Genomic DNA, 23328 nt, shown 5'->3' with positions numbered 1-23328 from the left:
TTCTGTCATTGGAGGAAAATGCTATGCCCCACATAGAAATGCCACTGAGACGCCAGCCTTTCCAAGCTGTTGATTTCTTCTTGGCTTGTTTTTATAGGTGTTTGTGGAAATACCTCAAGCGAGGAGAAGAATAGCACGGCCAACTCTGGGGTCTTCTCTACAGACAGCCTGAGCAACGGGCACCTGGGAAGTTTTTCATCACACACACAAGACCAGGAAAGAAATATTGAAGAACTGGAAATGGCTCGGACTCAGAGCTTAATGCCCAGGCTGAGGCCTCAGCTGTCTGCTCTGCCATTTAAGGTAATCATTCCCTTGCTTCACTCTCTAGAATCCGGAGGAAAGAGAACAGGCTGTGGAGCCCAACAGCCTTGGCTCCAAAGTCCCTCTTTGTTCTCTATTTGCCACGTCAGGAAATAAATACTTACAGTGCATGGTTGTTGAGAAGAATATAAAGGGGAAAAGGCAAAGCTTCTAGTGCAGTGCCAGGGCTCAGCGTTTGAGATTTCAGTGTCCTCGGTCACTGATTTTAACTGTGACTGGTAATAACTGGCTTCCGCCAAGGGCAATGCATGGACAATCAGACATCTTGTATTCTTGGTCTCTAGTTAGTCCTCAAGCTGCAACTCATTGCCTTTGCTCTTGACAACACACCAAGGAGGAAGAAGACAAAGGCCAGCTTTGGCATGCAGAGAACTGTCTGCTTTAGTCCCAGGGCTGCCAGACTCCAGCTGTGTTTCCTTAGACACTGGATGGAAAGGTCTCCTTTTGCTCCTCCAGACCTCTCTCCGTTTTTCTCTGGGCCCCGCGGAGCTGACGTTCACAGACTGTGTCAGCCCTCTGTCTTCTGGTTGGCTCTGCCCAGAAACCCTGTGTCTAGGAACAGAGAGTTGTTTTCCTTTATCTCACACTACTACCCCACTCACAACACTCTGACACCAGTTGGGTGGGTTTTCCACATCAAGCAATTCTGACACTAGCATACTGGAATTAGCACCAGATCCCACAGATGAAGGACCCATCCCTCAAGACAGCCTCCACTCCAGATGATAATGAAGTTGTTGGTCCCCAGGTTACCGACACTTCTGTCTGACTTGGCTGCAAATTGGAGGTCCCCATGACCCCCTCCTTGGGTTTGTTAATTTCCTAGAGCAGCTCACAGAATCCAGGAAAACAGTTTGCTTGCTATCGCTGATTTACTATAAAGGATGTTTTAAAGGTACAAGGGAACAGACAGATGAAGAGATGCATAGGGTGAGGTCTAGAAGGGTCCTGAGAGCAGGATCATCTGCCCCTGTGGAGTTAGGGTGTGCCGTACTCCCTGCATAGATGTGTTTATGAACCTGGAAACTACGAATCCCATACTTTTGAAATTTCTATGGAGGCTTCAGCACGCAGGCATGGTGGATCATTAGCTCAATCTCTAGCCCCTCTTGCCTCCCCAGAGGATGAGGGGTTGAGTGGAGTGGAAAGTTTCAAGCTTCTAATCATGGCTTGGTTTTCTGGTGACCAGCCCCCATCCTGAAGCTACGCAGGAACCAGAGTTCCCTCTTTAGAACAAAAGACATTCTTATAACCCAGAAAATTTCAAGGGATTTGAGAGCTCTGTGTCAGGAACTGAGGTCAAAGACCAAATATTAGAACAAAAGATGCTCCTAGTCTCCTGTCACTTAGGAAATTTTTTCTTTTTTTTGAATTTAGACATCCGTGTATTTTAGTTTTTTATCACTCATTGTGATATAATTGACATATATGTGTGTGTCTATACATATGTACATATGTATAGACACACACACACGCATATATAGCAAAATGATTACCACAACAAGGTTAGTTAGCAGGTCCATCCCCTCACAGAGTTAAAATTGTGTGTGTGTGTGTGTGTGTGTGTGTGTGTGTGTGTGTGTCGAGAGCGTTTTGGATATACTCTCTTAGCAACTTGCAAATATACAAGACAGTATTTCTAACTGTAGTAACCATGCAGTACGTTACATACCCAGAAATTATTTACCTTATAACTGGAAATTTGTACCCTTTGACACCTTCACCCATTCTCCCCACCGCCCACCCCTCACCCTCACCCTGGCAACTACCAATCCACTACTCTGCTTCTGAGTTTGTTTTTTTAGATTCCACATATATCACTTAGGATATTACAAGGGTTGAAGGAGCTCTGTGCCAGGAATGGGGGGCAGAGACCACTATATAGGTTTTCTCTTATTTCACAGTCCAGTGGGAGCCTGCAGCTGGGGGATGAGTGAGTACCGGCTTGTCACTCTCTGCCTGTGCTCAGGTCGGCTGTGACCCTCTGCTGAAGAACACAGCTCCTGTTAGGTGCCCTTTGCCCCAGAGCTCTTTACCACTCGCTCAGTTCCATCAGCCATCCCCCCTCTCACTCCTCAGGCTCAGGGAAGGTAAGAGCACCTGCAGTTTCTAGCCCTGGGGTGCTTAGCTCTCCTAATCGGTTTCTTTAACTGCCTGCCCACACCTTTGAAAGCAGGCCTTGTGTCAGCTCTCCTCCATCACCCAGGATGGAGATGTACACCTTCTCTTCCTTGCTGGGACTCTGGTTGAAAGGGGCAAGTTACCCCACCTCTCTCAACCTCATTTTTCTCTCTTATGAGAGAAGCAGTGATGTCTGGGCACAGAGCTGTGGAGACAAAAGTGCCAAGGTTCTGGCTGGCAGTAGGGCTCCATGTAGGCTAGATCCTCCCTCACTGGCCGTGGTGCTCACCTGGATGGTGTATCCCATGAAGAGCTGGACGGGAAGTCGGCAAAAGAATAATAGTAACAGTGGACACTTACTGAGTGATTAACCATGTGTAAGGCAAGGTCCTGAGCACTTGGATGTGTTACATCACGCAAGCTTCATTACAAGCCTGTGAGATAATTACTATCATCAACACTTTTTATCAGTGGGGTCCCCGAGGCACAGAGAGACAGGAATGTGCCCGTGGTCTCTCAGGGAGTACATGGCAGAGCTGGGATGCGAATCATAGGAGTGGGATTCCAGAGCAGAAACCTTCCCCCCAGGCCGCACTTCAGAAGGCCCCCTCTCACAGGAAGCAGGGCCGAGAGGGCTTCCAGTTGGGGCCTCTGGGGCTGCACCTGCGAGCTGGTTTGTGGTGGGCAGTTGAGGGGAGCAATGGTGCACCAAGGCCGCAGCTGACCACGGCACAGACTGCAGAACTTGTGCCATCCGGGCTCTCTGGGTCACGTGGCCAGCTTCGTGGGTAGGTAACCTTTTGTGGCATAGTCGAGTTACACCCTCTCACTTTGGACCTCGACCTCAGTGGTTGCTTTACTCTTTGAATTTTAAAATTTAGATAAAACCCCAGACCACGGGATATGGAGCGTCTCTGGAACAACTGGGGTTTCATCTGTTTCTATACCAAATCTTTTTGGAACCTCTTCTGTTGAATCGTTTTTTTTTTAGCTTACTTCAGCCTGTTTATTTTCCTATATATTAATTGTATTTTCTGACATGGTGGACCAGGCAGCCGCTAAGCAGCTTAGCCAAGGGGACAGATAGGACAAAAGGCTGGGAGTATCTGTGGCCCCATCTTCTCGGCACAGTTCATTGAAAGACCCTTCCCCATGAGAAGTAGTTCAATATGGGCAGGTCTGTCTTATCGCTGTCATCTCCCCAACTATCGCAGTACCTGACCCATAGCAGGTGCTTAATTAATCTTGTAGCATGACTGGACGGATGAATCAACATGACATGCATGTCACAACACCAAGCAGAATGCCTGGCGTGAGGTAGAAAATACTCTCTTCTGTTGTTCCCTCAAGCATTCAACCACTGTAAAGTAGAGACCCAGTACAGCTACTCTTGCTAGAGATGATTGAAGGTCCTCCTGAGGTTTTCTTCTGCTCCAGAAGCTGCTGTGTATCTGGTATCCAGCATGCCTTCACTTGATTGGTGTCATGTGTGAAGCTACCAGGAAGCGTCTAGATGACTTCAGTTCTCATAACAATATTTGCATCATGAGTAGAAACAGGAGGGAATCTATTGAGACCCTGTTATGTGCTGGGCATCATTCATACTCACTGTTAGAAGGTGATCTCTCATTGCAGTTCCGTGGATTGGGAAACAAGTCTGGAGAGACCAAGAGACAGGTGCAAGGTCATACAGGGAGGAAGTGATTAAGCTGAGAGTGAATCCCCTGTTGGCCCAGCCCTGAAACTTATGATTTTTTTTGATGTGCAATGCTGCTGGCTCCTGAGAGCAGGTGAGAGCTAAGAGGTGCCATCTGCTTAGGCAGGGCCAGCGCCTTCACTTCTTCTTTCTTTTTGTTTGTTCATTCGTGGCAGGGTACTGGTTCTTCGTGCCCTCTATCACCTTCAGAAAACAATGCCAGTGAAATCTACTTTGTGGAGCTGGTTAAAGAAGAAGGGACACTTGGATTCAGCGTGACTGTAAGAATTCTTAGGAGAGCTTAGAAAGTAAACAGTTGAAAGATGTTCATCTGGAGTCTTGGTGGGCATTGCACTCATATGCCAACCTCTGATGACCCAGTGCTCGCTGGGTGCAAGCAGCACGTCAGAAGTGATGAACCAAGAAAGTCAGTGGGGGCCTCAGTGAGGGATGGGAGTTCAAAGTGAAACTGGGAGGCCAATGGCAAACTTGGGAAGAGCAGACACTCCAAGCAGTGTGGGTGGAATTATGGTTATGCTGGACAGTAAGGAGAGGGTAGCATTGTATAGCTTCAGGGACACAAGCCAAAGGTGAATGGGGTGGTCCCTGGTCGTCAGGTTGGTAAGACCTCTATTCAGGACAGACACTTTGCATTTGGCTTCTGAGCTCCATCTGGCAGACCCGGGAGGAGGGAGGATAAAAATTGTACAAGAATGATATTATATAATCCCACTGATGTAAAAATTTTTATATATGTGTGTATACATACATGGAAAAGTTAGAAGTAAAAGATAAAGTTAGATCTTTAGTGACCTGTAAGGATGTTCATAATCTATTGTTAAGTTAAAAAAAAAAAGTTGCAAAATACTGTGTGGTTGAATTCTGCTTTTGTATCCACAAACCAACACACAAGGATACAGAATATGCCAGGCACCAGCCTTTGGGCCCATCGCTGTATCCACCTTTGCTGGTCACTGCTTATGGAGAGACGATGTGGTACATTGATGTGACTCATTTCTGAGCACCTGCCATTGGCCAGTGCTGGGCTGGATATGACACAGCTCCCTCACACGGCTCATATAGTTATACTTCTTGTGAGCACCTAAACTTCTGCTCAGTGTATAATAAAGCCTAAACAAACAAGTGAACATATAAGATGGTGTCACATGGAGATGAGGTGATGGGATAGAGCGGAAGGCAGATGGGGGCTCTCTGAGTCAGGGAGGTGGGGGAGGCCCCTTCAGGAGGGGACAGATGGGTGGTGAGTTTTTCATTGTGTTTTCCAGGGTGGCATTAACACAAGTGTGCTCTGTGGAGGTATCTACGTGAAATCCATCATTCCCGGAGGGCCAGCAGCCAAGGAAGGGCGGATCCTGCAGGGTGAGGATGGAGTCATGCTGGGCTCTGCGTTCTGTGGTGTGATGAGCCCCGGCGTGGGGGGTGCAGCCTTCAAGCCTTGCCCCACTCTCACTCTGATGCCTTGTGCAAATGATTGCCTCTCCAGGTCATGGTTTCCTTACCTGGAAAAGGAGATGATTTAACCTGACCCACCTACCTGATATGTTAACATGGGACCCAAATGCTTGGGAAACATAAGGTGATTTAAAAATATGAAATTTTAAATAAACTTGTTGCTGTTTGGCTTTCATGGGAGAAGCCGTGCTCCCCATGGAGGACAGAGCAGGCACTGGTGACCTCCACTTAAGTATCCGGGGAGGACACCAGCAAGCTTCCTCTCTGCCCTTCCTCACGTCCACTGCTCTGAAGGAAGGGGGGGGTGGATTTTTACTGTTCTCCAAAATGGCTAGAATTGAGCTAAAAAGGGCACCTAAGATCTTACCTATCTCCATTTCCCCTAGAATTCCAGGGTCCCTGGCATCAACCCGGTCTCCCTGACGTTTTTTGAAATAAAAAAACATCCTGGAGATATAAATATCACCCCTAAGAGACTTGCAAAAACTTTCAAAAATGGTTTCACAGGAAATCGGGAGAAAGGATAAGGTTGTACTTGTTAGCTGGCTTAACTGCTCTGTGAGCCAAGGATAGAGGTTTCTAGACCACTGATCTGTGGAGGTGCTCGCAGGGGAGGCTGGCAGGGCCCGGGTGGGGCTCCCCTCAGCTCAGCCCCCTACCCCTCCTTGAGGCTGTGTGGAGGGGCGCTGGGCAGGGGCCTCGCAGAAGAGTCCTTCCTGCAGCCCCAGGAGCTCGGGGACATGACATCTGTCCCCCTCCCAGGTGACCGGCTCTTGCAGGTGGATGGAGTGAGTCTGTGCGGCCTCACCCACAAGCAGGCCGTGCAGTGCCTCAAGGGCTCTGGGCAGGTGAGTGCACCGTTACTGGTTACTGGGGAGCTTTCCTTCCCCCCAGAGTTTTCCTCGGCAACATCGGAAGCTGTGGTTGCCTCTGGGTGGGAGGGGAGTAGGCAGGAAACCAACGAGACTTTCTTTTTTGTCTGTTTTTTTCCTTTCACATCTTCCATTTACCAGTGCTTTTCTTTGGAGGTGTGAAAGTCAGGAGGAAGCAGGCAGATGTTCCCAGGCAGAGAAGCTCACCTCCTCTAAGGAGCCTTGAAAAGCTTACTGTCTCTTGCCTAGATTCTGGAATCAGACAGCTGGACTGAGCTGACGGAGTGAAGCGACTTCTCCTGCCTGGCTGTGGCCGCCCCCTCACGCCCTCTGCTCCAGTTGTAACTGACCAATGCCTCCGTCTGCTCTCAGGGCCTCTCAGCACTTGCCTTGGCACGTGCTGACACCATCCCCGCCCAAGTTCATGCCATTCCCATCAACCTGTGTAATTACAGGCTGCACTGTCCTAGGGGTCCTTTTATTACAAAGAGGTAGAAATTCAAGATGCCAAGAGCATTTACCCTTAGGTCCTCATTCTGTGCAGTGCCCAGGCAGCATCTGGATGTTACTACACTCTGTCCCATCCTCCGCCTGAGGGTGGGAGCCTTTACTTGCAATGGTGGCCTAAGCCACAGAGCTGGGGTCTCCCTCTTGGCAACCGGGCAATCATCAGAGATGCAAAGGGCTCCTAGGAACCCCTCTGGCAAACAGAGGGGTGGAAGGGCCCCCTTTTGCTTCCTTTCCCAAACCATTCTTCTATTTTGTGGTGAGATTTACTTGTCTTGGCGACCTTGGTTGACATATCTTGAGAACAAAGTCATAATTTATTAGTATTCTCTATTCTTCAGAACTTTGCTGACGGACATGCTTAGAGAATGTATTTGGCCAGCATACTGGCAGTGATGACAGGTAGGAACTGTCACTCTGGGGTCACAGGCTTGGTGCTGAATGACCGTTGCTGCAGGAGGATGTTGGCAGGGTCAAGTCCCCCGAGTGGAAGCTTAGAATTTCTCCAAAGCTTCCAGGCGATGTCTAGCCACTGGGTCATGCTCTGGGTAACGGGAGTATACAGTGTGTGGGGAAGAAGAAAGGGAAATTGAACCAGAAAGAAAGGGGGAGGCCAGACTGACATAGGCCTGGGATACTGTGCTGGGGGTTTGGATTTTAGGTGATGGAAAACACTGGAGATTTTTAATCAAGAGTGTTGCATGTTCAGCTTGTGTCTTATTTCAATCCACAGGTAACCTTGAGGGGAGTGGACTGAAGGAGGAGGAGATAGGGTCCAGGAAGTCAAGTTAGAGGGCACTTGCCCCAGTCCAGCTGGCCATTGGCAGCAGGAGAGGGCATGGAGGAGAGGGGAGCACTGAGGGAGATGTTTCTGATGGGGAACATGCAAGCCTTGGAAGCCAGATGGGTATTTGGAGGGCAGAAGGGGGAGAGCTGGTCCACTGCAAGTGTGGCCCCTGGGAGATTAGTTGAGGGATAGGTCAGTGTTCTGAGAGAGCAAAGGCAAGAGGAGGAATGTTTTAAGCAAAATGAGGAGGGGGAAATGAGGGTGAGTGAGAGGAAGAAGATGAATTTGACCTTGAATACACTGAAATGGAAGTACATGTGTTACTTCCAGAAGCATTTGTCCAACAGACAGCTGGAAATATGGCTCTGGATCCCAACAAATAAGCTAGATTGGAGATATTGATTTGAGATTCAAATGAAGCAGCTACTGGAGGTATCAGAAAATTACGAAGCATTTGCCGAGTGGAGGGAGAGACTCCTGGTTGCCATATGAGGTGTAAATTGAGTTCGTCCACCCATCCTTCTAGGTTGCAAGACTGGTCTTAGAGAGAAGAGGCCCCAGGACTGCACAACAGTGTCCTTCTGCTAATGACAGGATGGGAGATGAATGCACGACTGTTTCCTTGGCAACAGTCTTGCCTGGAAGGCCTGCGAGCAGTGTCTCAGCGACATATGGTGAGAGGAGAGAGGATTGAGTGTTACTATTGTCATGTCATCCTGTGCTGCTTTTGAATTGTCAACTCCAAAGGGAAAGCAGGAAGGCTCCGTCTGGGCTCTCAAAAGATAGTGAGCAGTGGTGGTCATCATGTGGCCAGCTTTCTGATGCAATGGAAGCCAATCTAATGGAACATGTTTCTAGAAAAAAAATGCATTCTCCCCAAAATGATGACCAGGCATAATTCTGCCCCCAAGCCTTCTGAGGATTTCTGATCAGCTGCTGGAATGTTTGTGTATAAATAAGTATTTGGGGTAGAAATTGGAATGAAAGGATCATGCCTTTTCTGACAAAGGGCCCACGTTTCAGCCGAGACACTTGTAACAAAAATCTGAGGAAAGATGAGGTGGGGGGGGGGGTGTGGAGAGGAAGGTGCTCAGAAACCTAGCCTCGTTACTAGCATCAAAAAGCAAACCCATGATCAGTTTACAAGGGCATTATTACACATCGTCTGATGGGTTGCCTCTCTGCACTTCCCTGGGATTTTGTTTCCTGCTAGGAAAACATTTATTTCCTTAGTACGTCATGATTTGCAGCTTAGCTGCTTGTTAACCCCTTTATAGAGATTTTCCTGAAGGCATTAAGTCAGGTTGAATGCAAGGTAACCATAGTGAGCGATGGGGTTGGGTGGAGGGGGAAAAGCATGTGCATAAAATAAGTCTGTTTCTTCTTTCATTGCTCCTCGGCTCACTCCAGTGAGGGCCTTTGAGAAATTGAATACAGAATGAGCTAAAGGGGTCAGACGATGGTGATGGTGAAACTGGTCATACGACATACCTGAACCTAACTGCTTCAGACACTTTCATTCTTGCCCCAAATCATAGTTTATAAATCAGTGCTCTGTCCCTCTATTGAATGATTGCCAACTGAGGTGGTGAAAGTAGAGTAGGGGAGGCCCAGAGGCCTCTTTGGCTGCCAGACCATATAAGTTCTTGGGGCTGTATCCATCTTGGGTGCCCAGAAGCAGCTGTTTTGTCTTATGGTCACTACATAGGGCTGAACAAAATGGCAGCTAAAACATTTTCATAGAGTTGGCCATGATTATCTCCATGGTCTAATTATGCAAAAATTTTTTTTCAAGTATACTAAAAAATGACTCTGGTTCTAAAAGGGTAATAGGAATATATGTGATTCAAGTTTTACTAAATGATTTGGGCCTATTGTGTACGTCTCTAAGTTATATTTTTACATATAAGCTTTGTTGATTGTCTATAATTGCTCTGTCCAATATGGTAGCCACTTGCCCATGTGGCTATTGAGTACTTGAAGTGTGACCACTCCAAACTGATAAAATATATACTCGAGTCTTAAAGACTTAGATCATAAGAAGAATGTAAAGTACCTCATTAATAATTTTTTCGTGTTGTTACATGTTGAAATGGTAATATTTTAGATATGTTGGGTTAAATAAAATATGATTATGTTTATTTTACCCGTTTCCTCTTATTTTTTAAAATGTAGCTATTTGAAAACTTTGACATTATGTGTGTGGTTTGCATATGCAGTTCACATATTTCCATTGGATGACACTGACCTATAACAGGTATAATGGACTCTGTCATAAAAATGAGCAAAATGAAATCTTTTAATGTAAAACAGGAATAATTCATTTACTTGACAATTTGCATTTTGAGGCTGGCCAATTTCATTTGTAATCTACTGAAGGATGGATCTCATTCACATCCCACGATACAGGTCCCAGGTTTGAAGTCAAGCTAAAAAAGAATGCCAGTGGTTTGGGATTCAGTTTCGTGCAGATGGAGAGTGAACGCTGCGGCCATTTCAAGAACGATCTTGTGAGGATTAAGCGGCTCTTCCCGGGGCAGCCGGCAGAGGAGAATGGGGCCATCGCAGCTGGTGACATTATCCTGGCTGTGAACGGAAGACCCACGGAAGGCCTCGACTTCCAGGTGGGAGACCATGAGGGATTCAGCCCTGTGTGCAGGCTGAGGTCAGCCATGATCCTTTCAGGGCCACCCACCATGGGGAATGCTCTGGGCTCCCGGAAATCACACGTGGAGCCTGGATTTGGATCACGTAAAGAGAGAAATTGGCAGAACATACTCATATTAAAATTTCCATCTCAATTCTTAAGTATCTGACCTTGAGTAAGCCTTGCTTCTCATTAGGTTCGTAATGAAACTGAAGATAAAACCCTGGCTTCTGTGCTGGCTAAAGGTCTCCTAACACACACTCCCAGAGGTGGGCGTGAGGGCTCAACGGGCTACCTTGGGTCCCTTTCTGCCCTCTTTCCCATTTCTCTACTAAATTTACCGCTTTGACGTGTAGTGTTGCATTGGTTGTCGTGTGTATGATCAAAAATGTAATAAAAAAGAAAGTAAAAAGTGGACATTTCTTAATCTTATAGCATAAAATCTCAATGAAATATTGTACATATCAGTCAGGGTCCTGGCAGAAATTGGGCCATTTGAGAAAGTTTAATAAAGGTGCGGAGATTGTTGGGAAACTCAAGGGAGAGTATAGAGCCCTGGGGCTGGGAACAGTGGGTGCAGTTATTCACCCTCCCTACCCCGCAAGTCCAAAGGGAGATGGGTAGGAGCAGTTACCAGATCCTAGAGACTAAGTGAGCTGGGTGGATCAGGGATATAGTCATCCTGTGACAACCCCATGGGGAGGAAGACAGGAAAGCAAACCTGGACCTCCCTCTCCTCCTCGGCTCTGATCCCTGTTCACCCTCGCATTGGCTGAGCCCAGCAGGAAGCCTCTGCAGCCCACGCAGGTCTACCTCCAGGGCACAGAGCAAGGCAGACGAAGGTGGAGAGTGGCTCTAGGTGGGATGGGGAGGGGTGGAGGATCCTCAGAACAGCGTTAGGGTGGGGATACCTCCATCCATCCTGCATCCTTCATCTGACCCAGGATCATCCTCTGAGAACCGCTGCTGGGCCAGCAACTGTACGAGGAACTGAAGACAGAGAGGCGGACAGTTCATACGGTCTGGTCTCAGAGCTCATGAGGGTAGTGGGATAGACAAGAGAACAATTCTCACTGTGGGAAATAAGTGTCATGAGAGATAAAAGGCCCTGCTCCCGTGCTTGCACCAGGGAACTGGGAAGGAGCCCGTTCTATGGCAGTCCATTGCAGCTGGGGGTACTGAGTAGTATCCAGATCAATGGTTCCAGGTAGGGGTGAATTTGCCTCTTGGGACATTTGGTGAAGACCAGAGACGTTTATGGTTTTCACAACTAATGGATGCTACTGGCATCTAGTGGGTAGAGACCAGAGATGCTGCTCAACATCCTGCGATGCACAGGACAGCTCTGACAACAGAGTTATCCAGCCTGAAATGCCAATAGTGCTGAGAGGTTGAGAAATCATGGTCTAGATAGGTAATAAGAGCTATTCAGGCAACCTCATGCCCTGGGCTTTGAGCGGGTGGCTTGGAGCAAGAGGTTCAGCATGGTGGGAGCTTAGGAAGTGGGTGCAGGGAGGAGCAGGTGGGAGAGAGAGCAGGGTGAGAGGCAGTGGCAGGTAAGAACAGGTTCTGGGTGCTGTGCTTATGTTGAGTGAGGTGAGCCAGAAAGAGGGTTCAGCAGGAGAAGAACCTGGTTATATCTGCATTTTGGAACGACTGCATGTTAATGATGTGGAGGAAGGGACGTGGGTGACAGTGGAGGAGGCAAGGAGCAGAGAGGAAGTCACTGCAGTTTCACAGGTGAGAGGTTCCGAGGGCCCGAGCTGACCCTGGGCAGAAGCTCAGGGCTGAGGGTCAGGCTTTAGAGATTGGGGTGGTGGCATCTACGTGACCGGTGGCCCCTGAGGTGGGGGTGGGTAGAGAGGGAAAGGAGGTTGAGACGGGAAGAGTCATTTGCTTGATTCACTCTCTCGCTGAAGAAAAGGCATCAGTATTGGCAGATGCTGCCATCAAAAGGCCCCAAGCAGACCTTGGCCATTTCCAGCTCAGCATCGGTGCATCATCTTTGTGGGAACCGCAGGCCGGTGGCCTTGGATCCATGCATTTTGGGAAGTCAGCGGCGTCCTCCAAAGTTCTCTGGAGCCAAGAAACAGATCAAGGTTGGGGGGGGGAGGGGCCCGGGAGATAGTGGAGAGCACAGAGGAGGACACTCCACAGCCCTACAAGTAACCATGGATTTTGGTTTCTGATAGGAGGTGCTGCATTTACTGCGCGGAGCCTCACAGGAAGTCACGCTCCTGCTTTGCCGACCGCTGCCAGGTGTGCTGCCTGAGATGGATCAGGGCTGGCAGGTAAGGGGCAGTGCCCTGTGCTCTCTCCACATGCCTCAGGTTCATACACTCCTCTTCTTGTCTGGTGGGTCCTGAGAAGCCCAGCTTTGCTTTTGGTAGTGTTCAACGCCATCTACTTTCATTGGGGCAGGAAAGTAGCTGGCCCCCAAACCTCAATTAGTCTGTGACAAGTTCATGAGGTCCTACCTCTGCCTTCCCCTTCCTCTCCCTGCTTCTGCCTCTCCCAATATTTGGCTCTTCCTGTAGATGGTTACATGTTTAGATCTTGGCTGTGAAACTTCTAGAACCAGGTTCTCTGGCAGTCTAAGCACCAGAGAGGGGAAACCAGGAGCAACGGGAGTAGATAGAAAACCAAATGAAGGGAAGGTAAGAATTTCCATTCTGAGGAATGAAATGGAGAGAAAAAAAAGAAGGATATATGTCCACCCTTCTAAAACATGAATTAGGCATGTATGGTCTAGTGCAAAGAAGGGAAGCATTGGAATCAGGACAGTTCAGAATTCTTACATTGATGCCTGTATTAGGTTCTCCAGAGAAATAGAACCAATAGGATATATGTGTGTGTGTGTGTGTGTGTGTGTATAGAGAGAGACAGAGACAGAGAGAGATTTTAAGGAATTGGCTCACGTGATCATGGTGCCTGGCCAGTCTAAATTCTGCAGAGCAGGCTGGCTGGCTGGAAACCCAGTGGGGAGCTGGTGTTGCAGGGTGAATCCTAAGGCAGTCTGGAGGCAGGATTCATTCTTTCTTGGGGAGCTCAGTCTTTTTTCTCTTAAGGTCTTCAACTGATTGAACGAAGCTCACCAACATTACAGAAGGTGATTTGCTTCACTCAAAGTCTACTGATTTACATGCTACTCTCATCTAAAAAATACCTTTACAGAAACATCTAGATTCGTGTTTGACCAAATATCTGGGTACTGTGGCCTAGCCAAGTTGACACATAACGTTAACCATCACAATGCCACCTGTTGAGTCCTTGGGCACAGACTCTGCGGTAGAGATTGGAGTGCAGGAGGTTTATGGGGCCGGCTCCTGGGAACACCCTTGTGAGGGCAAGAGAAGCAGGGCTGGGCGGAAGGGGAAGTAAATGTGTTGCAGCTGCAGCAGGGGCCTTGGCTGACCTCACAGGGAGCTCTGAAGCTGGGATGGCCCCACAGAGCTGTCCCGAATTGGGACAAAAGAGCCTGTACCTTTACTCTCTGCATCAACCAGCACTGGGGTAAGAGCTGCCCCAAGGGAGGGGGCCTAACTTTGGCCGAGGCAGTCCCCTTGAGCTGAGCACAATTCCTGGGGAGGGGATAGCTGTAAGCTGCCAGCAGCCAGCAGTCCTGGCAGCTGGGGGCTGATGGCCTCAGTTGTGGAGGGGCATCTGTGTGAGCGCCCTGGAATCACCTGCACCTGCTCTGTTTGCTGCAAGGACCTTGGGCACTTGCCTGACTTCTCTAGGTCTCATGATTCCTCATCTGAGATGTGGATAAGATGAGGATAAAATCAATCACTTATCATCACTGAGGGTGACAGTCACTAGAGACAGCACAGGGACTTGGTGACCCAGATCCTCTTGATGCTTGGACTCCAAGAGGTCATTTGATACCAACTTTGGTGAGAAAAGAGCTATGGGAAGGAAATCTGAAAGTTTCCAGTTGCCAGTTTGGAAAAGAAGGTAGATGACAGCAATTGTGTTAAGCAAATGAACAGGGCAGGGGAGGGTCAAGCTTCATACACACAAAGATCAGGCCAAGGGGCTGGTACCCAGTGTTTTTGTGAGATTTCTGGTAATGCCAGGGAAAGAGTTGTCCTTCTGTCCTGGAGAAGAGCTCCCCCAAGGAGAGCCCAGATGCATCTAGTGGGAAGGGCTTGGGGTGAGGAATGGTGGGCATGCTTCCTCTCTCCTTATACCCGAGGACCAAGTGCAAGAAGAATTTTTATTCATTCACGTGGCTCCAGAGGTCAGACTGAAGACCAAGGAAGAGAGTATTTAGTTCAGAACTAGAATAAAGTAGTTATGAGAAGGAGGCGGCTGTGCAAACATCTGGAATAAGGTCATTCCAGGCAGAAGGAATAGCAAGTGCAAAGGCTCTGAGACAGGAATGACCTGGAGGTTTGAAGGACACAAAGATAATGGTTGTGCCTGGACAGTAGCTAATGAAGGGGAGTGTGGAATGGGAGGAGTTGTAGAGGGAGTCAGGGACTGCACCATGTGTGACCTTGTAGGTCTTGGTAATGTGCTGATTCCATCCTGGCTGCAACAGGAAGCCACTGGGTTGGGAGGGGTGGGAGGGTGAAGGGTGAAGCAGGAATGTGGCCTCATCTGGTCTGTACTTTAGAGAGGTCACTTAGGTTGCTGGTGGAGATGGAGTGGAGCAGGTAAGTTGGCAGCGATTCAGGTGAGATATTGTGGCTTAGACTCAGGTTGTAGCCAAATAGCTGGTAAGTGGTCAGATTTGGGGTGTGACTGGGAGGTAGAGCCCATGGGATGACTTTTGGATTAGATATGGGTGTGAGGATAGAGAGTAGAGTTTGGCTTGATCAACTTGGATGAATGGTGACACCACTTACCATGATAGGATGTGCTTGGAGGGAGCAGTTTAAAGTACATGGGGGAGAAGAAGTAGCTCTTGATAGCGTGTAAACTGAAATGTTTGTGGAGCATTCAATGGAGATGTCTGTTAGGTAGTTGTTTGTGGAGAACTGGTGTGAGGTCAGGGCTGGAAAAAGCGAATTTGGAATTGTCAGCAAATAATGCCACTGAAAGCCATAAATTAGATGAGATCACTGCGGGAAGGAGTACAGAAAAAGTCAAGAAGAGGACTGAGAAGTGAGCCATATGACACCCCAACACTGAGCAGTCTGGTCCAAAGAAATGAGACAGCACATGAGACTGAGAAGGGGCCTGGGAATTGGTCCAGGTAAGGGCGGAGTTCAGGGTAAACTCAACATTTATGTAGAATAAATTCGTAAGGGACATTCTCAAGAAGGAGGAGGGACCCGTTATGCTGAATGTTGCTGAGAGTTAGATGAGGACAGAGAATTATCCTCTGGCTTTAGAAAGATGTAGGTCACTAGAGGTCCTAGTCAGAGCTCTTTCAGTGGAATGATGGAGACAGAAGCCTGGTTGGAGTGGGTACAAAGGAGAAAGAGGGGACACAGAAATAGTGAGTACAGACACTCATTTGAAGAACAGAGAAAAGGGGTGGTTTGTTACCAACTTTGGTACCAAAGCGATATTTAGATTTTGCTCAGTGTGCACCGCGGATCCAGTAATCCTTAGCATTTCTTTCAATAGACACCTGTGCTCTCAGCAGACAAAGAATTCACCAGGGCAACATGCACTGACTCAGAGCAGAGCCCCAGCCTGGATCAAGAGGACAGCCAGAGGGACAGTGCCTCTGCAGATGCAGGGGAAGGCCTGGGTCTCAGGCCAGAGTCTTTCCAACAGGCCACCAGAGAGGCACAATGGGATCAAGACACAGAGAGACCCTGGGCCACTTCCTTGACTCGTCCTCGGGATTCCTACCCTCATTTATTCAGACTTCACCAAGAAATGGATGCATCAACATTGGCTACCTCTTTGGAAAACGATATGAGGCAAAACTGCTATTCAGTTTGTGACATCAGGAGACTTGAAAGGTAAGGATCACCCCTTTGCAGACATATTATAAATTGTATGCATGTCAGTGCTAGAAATTACAATCAAACAATTAATAACTATGCTCAGATGCTTGCTGGGCCAGGACTGTTCTGGGCATTGTAGGGGAGGAAGAGACAAGAGAAGCATGCAATCTGGAGCTGCTGTAACCACAATTTGTGAGCTTTTGGGAGAGCAAACCCCACCTAGAGGTCCTCCAGTACCCTTGGAGACTTACAGATGGCAGGCCTTGGGGTTTCTTCCCCACATACAAACCTTTGTCCTGCATCCCTCATGGCCTCTTGAAGCACCATGGTAAGAAAGAGGTTCCCTTGTGTACATCATTTCTATTGCTAATATAATGCTTTATAATCAACACCAGCTTAAGAAAAAAAAGCAAATCTACATCTTCAAAACCAGACTGAAACATTCATTTTAATAGCCATTTGTTTTTTAACATAGTCTGCATTTTTGTGCTCATCCACTTCTCAGTCCTGTTCTGATGGAAAACAAACTCTTTCATTCAGTTTGATGAGTATTTTTACACATAGCCAGGGTACTTGGAAACCTGTTAGGAGCAGAGAGAGGGGTACAAATACTGAGAGAGGGTGAGACATTGCTCCTAGGAATGTGCTAACTAGATGCATGGGCACAACTCAGACAAACAACAGGGAACAATGGTTTGTGTTTGACACTGTATAAACCCACTGATATTAAATAGCTCTTAATTGTTGGTCATCCTAGAAGATTGACAAGGGCAAATCTACAGGGACTAGTAGGTGACATGAACTATGAAGCGGCTGGGGTAATGCAATTAGGCAGGGTGAGATCCGTGACAGACAGGAGCCAGGCATATGTTTCCTAGAAGCATCCAGATACAATTTTTTTTTTTTTATCAAAATCATTTTTTAATTGGAGGTTACAGAATTGTGATTTCCTAACTCTATCATTCCTTATGCATTTACTAGGTGTCATTCTTCTGTAAAAAGCAAGCTATTTTTTGCTTCATTTAATTCCAGATACAATTTTTAAAGTATACTATATTGTGCCAACCAAACAAAATCCAACTACTCTGCGGAGTAGAACAGAGTGGGCAAGCACGTTCATCAGTGGTATTCATTTTCATTGTTTGAAAATGCATAAGCACGAGTGTATGTATAGTTCCTTACATTTGCATTCTAGGCAGTAATTGATATACTTGATCAAATGATAAAGGAAATAACCTACAGAGATTTATCCAAGGACAACTATTCGTATGATCCTGTAGGAAATATAAAAGGAGCTGTACTTCCCTGTAGACATGGGGCCACTCTTTTGGATTTTTAAAGGTTTTACTGATAGATAGTTTGGGGTGATGGACTGGATTATAAAGTGACTCTAGGATTAGGTACAAGCCTGGAGTTTGACTTGCCATGTGCCTTTAATATAATATAATTACTACTTATTAATAATAGTATTTAAACTAATTATTACTGTAGGTTGTCACTGTCTCATTCATGGACTCACAGAAATTCAGGGTTGTTCCATATAAAAATGGTCTCATCTAACTTCATATCCCATGCTGGAATCTGCTCTGTGACATCCCTGAAGTAGAGGGCCTGCTTTTGCTTGAATATCTCCAGGGAGGCAGAAGTTGCTGCCTATTGAGGTGGCCCATTTTATCATCGTGTAGCTGTTGATCAGAAAGTTCTTCCTTATACTGATGTGAAAATTGCCTTTCTCTATCTTCTACTCATAAATCCTGGTATGTTTTCCTCCTATGTTTTTGTCATTTCTTTTTTAAAAAAATAAGAAACATCACATCATTTTATATTTCTGAATCAAATTAAATTTGGCTTAGCATTCCTACTTGCAAGGGTAACCAGATGTCCAAAATCTGCCATCCTCACAGGGGGCTGCCCCTTCCTAGAATTATACTAAGAGCTTCTTCAGAACATTCTGGTGGAGCCCCAGATCATCATTCCGTCTTGGTTGTTGCCCCATGCTTGCTGCCCAGGCCATGTGGTCCATGGAGTTACAGGGTGGCAGCCTTGCTATTCTCTGCCCTGACTCCCTCCATCACCAACTCCTCCCCCTTGTACTTACCTCCCACAGACCTGGTGATGGCAGCGCTCTGCCTCTTCACATTTCCTTTTACTGTGTTTCACTTGTACTGCGTTTTCTCTCTTCCATTCAGGAACCTTTCTTTCTCTACAAAGGAAGGACTCAAGCCATATTAGTTTCTCCTCCAATGGGACCTTAGCTTGCACTTAAAGCACATATAGTTAGTGACTGCCCCCTACAGGAGGAAAAGCATGGCACAGGCTCAGCAATCCCTGAACACAGTTGCCCCAGCTCCTGGGTAGGGTCAGAATTACGATTCCAAAGTGGGTTTGTGGTTCTTTGTGGATCTCCCTTGAATATCCACAGCTCAGTTCTGAGGTGGCTGCCCCAGGTAACTGCCTCTTGTTTCTGGCATCCCTGAGTGAAGTTTTCTTTCTGCAGTTTAGATCAAAAAGAGTACTGACTTCTTGATCATATAGCCCTGGTTTCAGCTCTACCACTTACTAGTGTGTCTGGAGAGTTGTCTTTCCTGAGCCTGAGGCTTCTCAAATGTAAGTGAAGACCATGACAACTCCACAGGGTGCTGTGCCCTTCAAAAGAAATAACACATGCAGAGCACTAGTCCAGAGCCTGGCACGCACGCAGCACGAACTCAAGACAGTTTTCCTTCCCTTTCCTGAGCCATTTTCAGCTAAAAAACAAGTCGCAATCAATTAAAATTCCCAGCAAACTGCCAGATCTTACCATCTACCAGGTGGTTACTTCCTATAGTCTAGTGGCTGCCAGCACCCCAGCAAACCCAGAGTGTTCATGGAGAAGACGAAGTTTTACTCTTCTTTCCCTGTTCTCTTCTTTTACCAAACTGTACACATACTACTACCATACAGTAGTAGATCGTCGTAAAACATGTAATAAAGCAGTACAGTACATTTTCATGGAGGAACACTGGAATTGTGTATCTTCCAGAGAGAGGACTTGGTACTTGGCTGGAGTTGCATCTTATGCAAGGGTAGTTTCTAAAGTAGGGCATAAGGTAAAATCATATCAAGTCACATTACCCTGAACATCACTTTGGGAGATGTGATGTTTTTCTCCCTTGGTGTGGGAGGAGATTACTTTTTCTTTGGTTGAGCCTCAGATGAAGTCTGGTGACTTGCATTTATGGGCCATGCTGACTGCAGAATGCTTATCTTTAAATGCTAGCCTCATAGGAATGAAGGGATGGCAGATTCAAGTTTCCCACTCATGTTCAATTCAGGGCTTAAACTCATTGAGTGAGAAGTTGGTCGTTGCAGAGTGTTTAAGGTTATTTCTCTTCCCTTCCCTTCCTTCCTTCCTTTATCTCTGTCTCTGTCTCTCTCCCCTAGCATATATACTTATATTCCTGTAATTAAAATGCATCTATTTTCAACAAGTATCATTTAGAGAAGGTGAGGATATAAGTCTTCATGGTTATTTAAGAATGCAAAATGAAACCAGGTCCTTGAAATGAACCTAAAGTTACTGTATACGTTCTGGGGAGGGCAGTGTTCCTGGAATAGCAAAGGATGATTAGGAGATTAAGGGTCTAACTCAACTGCAGCTGCCATGCCAGGTGCGACCTCAGAGTAGCTGGCCGAGGGTTGAATGAGCTGCTAGGTGAGCAGGGCTGTCGGTCAAATGGGAGGACACAGGGGACCCCTGTGAAGGCCTGCTCTGCAGCCAAAGTGTGACTGAGAGGAGTGAGTGGGGCAGGTGCCTGGCCAGGAGCGGCAGTGGTCTAACCCAACAGAGCAGAGCCCATGGCAGGCTGGGGCTGGGCGCTGCCTTCAGCTGGGTTCTCTCTGCAAGCTGACAGGCTCCCTGGGGATACCCCCATACACACCCACTCTCATGACTCGTAAATACTGAACTCCAGCTCAGGATTATCAACTGAACTTCACCCCCAGCGATCCACTGAACATCCCTACTTGATGTCTTAGAAACACTGCAAACACAACCCCCCAGATGTTAAACTTGGCACCAGCGGGAAGTCCCAGTGGCACTCACCAGGCTAATGGGGATGTGGGGCGGGCCTGGTGCTGGAGAGCTGGGGAAGGCTGAGCCTCACATGAAGAGACACAAAACCCGACCTTGTTGTGAGTTTACCCGCAGTAAATAGGGCAATTACAACACCCGGTATTTCAGGCCTGAAATGCCGTCTACTCATTTGACTTGTCTTCCTGAAAGGTGAATGCGATTTTGGTGGCTCAGGTTTCTAAGGAACAGCCCTCCTGGGACATTGGGCATGGTGTCTTCCACTCTCAGTAAATACCCTGTAGCAAGCAGAGGCTTCACGATGATTTCACTGACCTCAGAGCTGAACTGGGATTCCTTTCCTTAAAAGCAGTCGCTGAAGAATTGCAGGATCTGGTGGGAGGCCTGGTGCCAGGGCCCTGCCAGCTTGTGTGGAGGAGGCAGCTGGGCACACCTGAGGAGACCCAGGTGGGGTCTCCAGATTCTCCTCTAAGTACCATCTGTCTACAGGAGGCTCCTTTTGTCAGACAGCTTGGGAGGGAGAGAATGAGGGCAGGGAGGAGCTGAGGTCATAAAATGTACCCGGGGGTAAACAGAGAGCTCGGGGCACTCTGATCCCTTCAGGTTCTGGATGGAGCCCTGCTGCATTATCCCCAGGTCCCGAGCTGGCCTTGAGCCCTGGGGGAAGGACTCTGACTCTCTACCTGGCGTGTCCACATGCCAAAACATCTTATCAAATTCTCCAAGGCAGTTATTCTCCCTGAGATAATGGCCAAGATGTCACCCTGGAGACCACTGAGCCCCCTCTGGACACCCAACGGCCTTGCCTCTTGCCTCTCAGGCTGATGGCCTCCCTGGGTCTCTCTCCGGGCAGGGCCAGTAGCTGGAGCCCCAAATCCAACCTGGAGAGCAAGGAGCTTATTACAAAGGTTGGAGGAGCACGGTGGGAGGTGAGGCGTGGACAGCCAGGCGCTGCAGTGTTGCCACCTGCTTCTCCGCAGCAAGGGAAGGAGAGGGTTGCTGCTGGGGGGCGGGGGAGCGGCGGCAGGGTGGGCCTGGGCACCAGCTGGATTTCCTGTCCTTTGACCAAACTTCCATGGTATTCCCTCCCTATGTTTATAAGAAAACACATTTTCTGCACAATTTGATCAAATACTTTAAGGTGTTAAATCAATTTTTCCTTAAAGAGCGTAGCAATTTTAAGATATTGTTTTCTTAAAGTGAATGTTCCTCTTTAGTCCTTATGCATATGGTCTTCTTTTTAAACACATGTGCATGTATATTTACAGGAAACGCCCATTTACATGAACTCTGTATCTCTCATGAGCAGAAATGATGTCTCTTTGACAGCAAAACTCAGGTTGGGACCAACACTGCAGCCCTACTGGGGAGGAGGGCCAGCTACATGGGTGTTTGGGGGCTTGTAGCTATAAGGAGGTGCCAGCGCTGATTTTAAGGGAAAGAGGTATTGCAGGAAAGGGAAAGGGAGGGCAGGGGCACTGACAAAGCCAACCCATTGATTTGGGGAGGGGGAAGGAGGCTGATAAACAAGGATCCATGTATTTGGTACAAAGCTCAACCTATGTGCATTTCTTTTAGATTCTCCTACTCATCTTCTCTAACCAGACTCTCGACAGATGTTTTCTGAGTACCCTGTCTGCATGTTGGAAGCACTGTGCCCAATGCTCTGTCATCTTCATGGACTGCTCTTTATAATCAAAAACCTGTGTGGTGACTTTCGGCAGCCCCTGGAAGGCTTATTCTTTCCCCGTTGCTTCTGCGTCTTCGTTGCCAACCAATGAGCTTCACCGTTCATCTGCTTCCTATGTCACACAGGGAGTAAATGTCACTCCAGCTGGCTGCCTCTCCAAATAGGCACTGTTTCAGTGCTCTGAAAAGGACCTGATATTTGGGCAGAGTGCTTTGAAGGTCACCTGCTTGAGTTGTTCCCAGCCTCTTGCTTTGGCCCTTTCCATCTAATTCCTCTGTCAAAATAGCAAACGTAATCATAGTAGTAATCATGACATCTTCCATTTACTGAGAGCTTACCCTGTACCAGGAGCCATGGGTGGGTGTATCAGAATTATTTAATGTAAGCATCCCAATGTTCCTATAAGTTTCTTAACCTTCCCATTTTTCAGATGAAAAAACTGAGGTTCTAGAGAAGTTAATAAACTTGCCTGAGGTCTGACTATCTTCCCATAGGAAGCGTCAGTCCTAAAACTGGGTCATAGCTCTGCTTTTGATCCATGTCCTCTGGCAAGTTCCCCCATTGTCTTCTGGACTCGGTAAGGAGCTCCCCCTGCTCCCATAAGGCTCTGTGCTGCCTCTAACATAGCACTTACTACCTGATTCTAACATTTGTTCACTGCTCGCTCTTCCCATTAAATCAGGGGCTCTTCCAGGTCAAGGGCCATGCCGTATTCACTGTTCACCTCCTGACCCCAGAGCAGTCTCTGGCAAGAACTGTTTCAAGCCTGGCTGGCTTGCCTGTGATGTGTCATGATGAGCATCCTGAAAGCAAGGGAAGGTGGGGAGAGGAATTTCTGATCAATGCTGGAAGACACGTGGGTTTCTGTTTTCTAGTCCTGAATTGTACAGTGATGATGATGAAGGTGACGTGTGCCATCTACCTGAAGTCCCTTCTCTCACCTTGGAAGATGAAACGTATCCTACTATCAACTCTACATTGGAAGACCAGCTACCCTGTGGAGAATGTTTGAAGGCAGATTCAGGGACAATTCCTTTACCGCAGTTCTGTCCTTGGGGTACTTTCTCAGAGTCTTTGCCTCCAGAAGGGTCCCATGAGAGTGACAGCGAGTGGGAAGAACTTGAGGAGGCTGAGGACCCAGATGATGGCACCCTCAGGTGGGTATCACTCTGTCTGGGTGGAATGAGGCTGGGCTGAGTTCTTCTAGTGGGGCTCAGTGTCTCCACTTTG

At 47.6% G+C, this 23328-nt stretch overlaps 2 protein-coding genes across 2 annotated transcripts in view; both read left to right on the top strand.

The window, feature by feature from the left end:
* The window catches only part of LOC137767163 (FERM and PDZ domain-containing protein 2-like), a 61564-nt gene extending 55882 nt beyond the window's left edge, over nt 1-5682 (top strand). Inside the window, exons 21-25 of the mRNA XM_068547891.1 lie at nt 98-303; nt 2917-3233; nt 3697-3757; nt 4318-4422; nt 5428-5682. Coding sequence (XP_068403992.1) covers nt 98-303; nt 2917-3233; nt 3697-3757; nt 4318-4422; nt 5428-5682 — 944 coding nt within the window. The remainder of the gene's footprint in view (nt 1-97; nt 304-2916; nt 3234-3696; nt 3758-4317; nt 4423-5427) is intronic.
* A 672-nt stretch (nt 5683-6354) lies between these two features.
* LOC137767692 (putative protein FRMPD2-like) lies at nt 6355-22035 on the top strand. The gene is made up of 6 exons (XM_068548933.1): nt 6355-6462; nt 8307-8454; nt 10190-10404; nt 12620-12718; nt 16008-16351; nt 21987-22035. Exons 1-6 carry the CDS (start codon nt 6355-6357, stop codon nt 22033-22035), a joined length of 963 nt encoding a protein of 320 aa, XP_068405034.1.
* Nucleotides 22036-23328: the final 1293 nt, after the last annotated feature.

Source organism: Eschrichtius robustus, chromosome 7 (assembly GCF_028021215.1).
Source record: "Eschrichtius robustus isolate mEscRob2 chromosome 7, mEscRob2.pri, whole genome shotgun sequence".
Classification (NCBI taxonomy): Eukaryota; Metazoa; Chordata; class Mammalia; order Artiodactyla; family Eschrichtiidae; genus Eschrichtius; species Eschrichtius robustus.
This window is presented reverse-complemented; position numbering and strand designations above follow the sequence as displayed.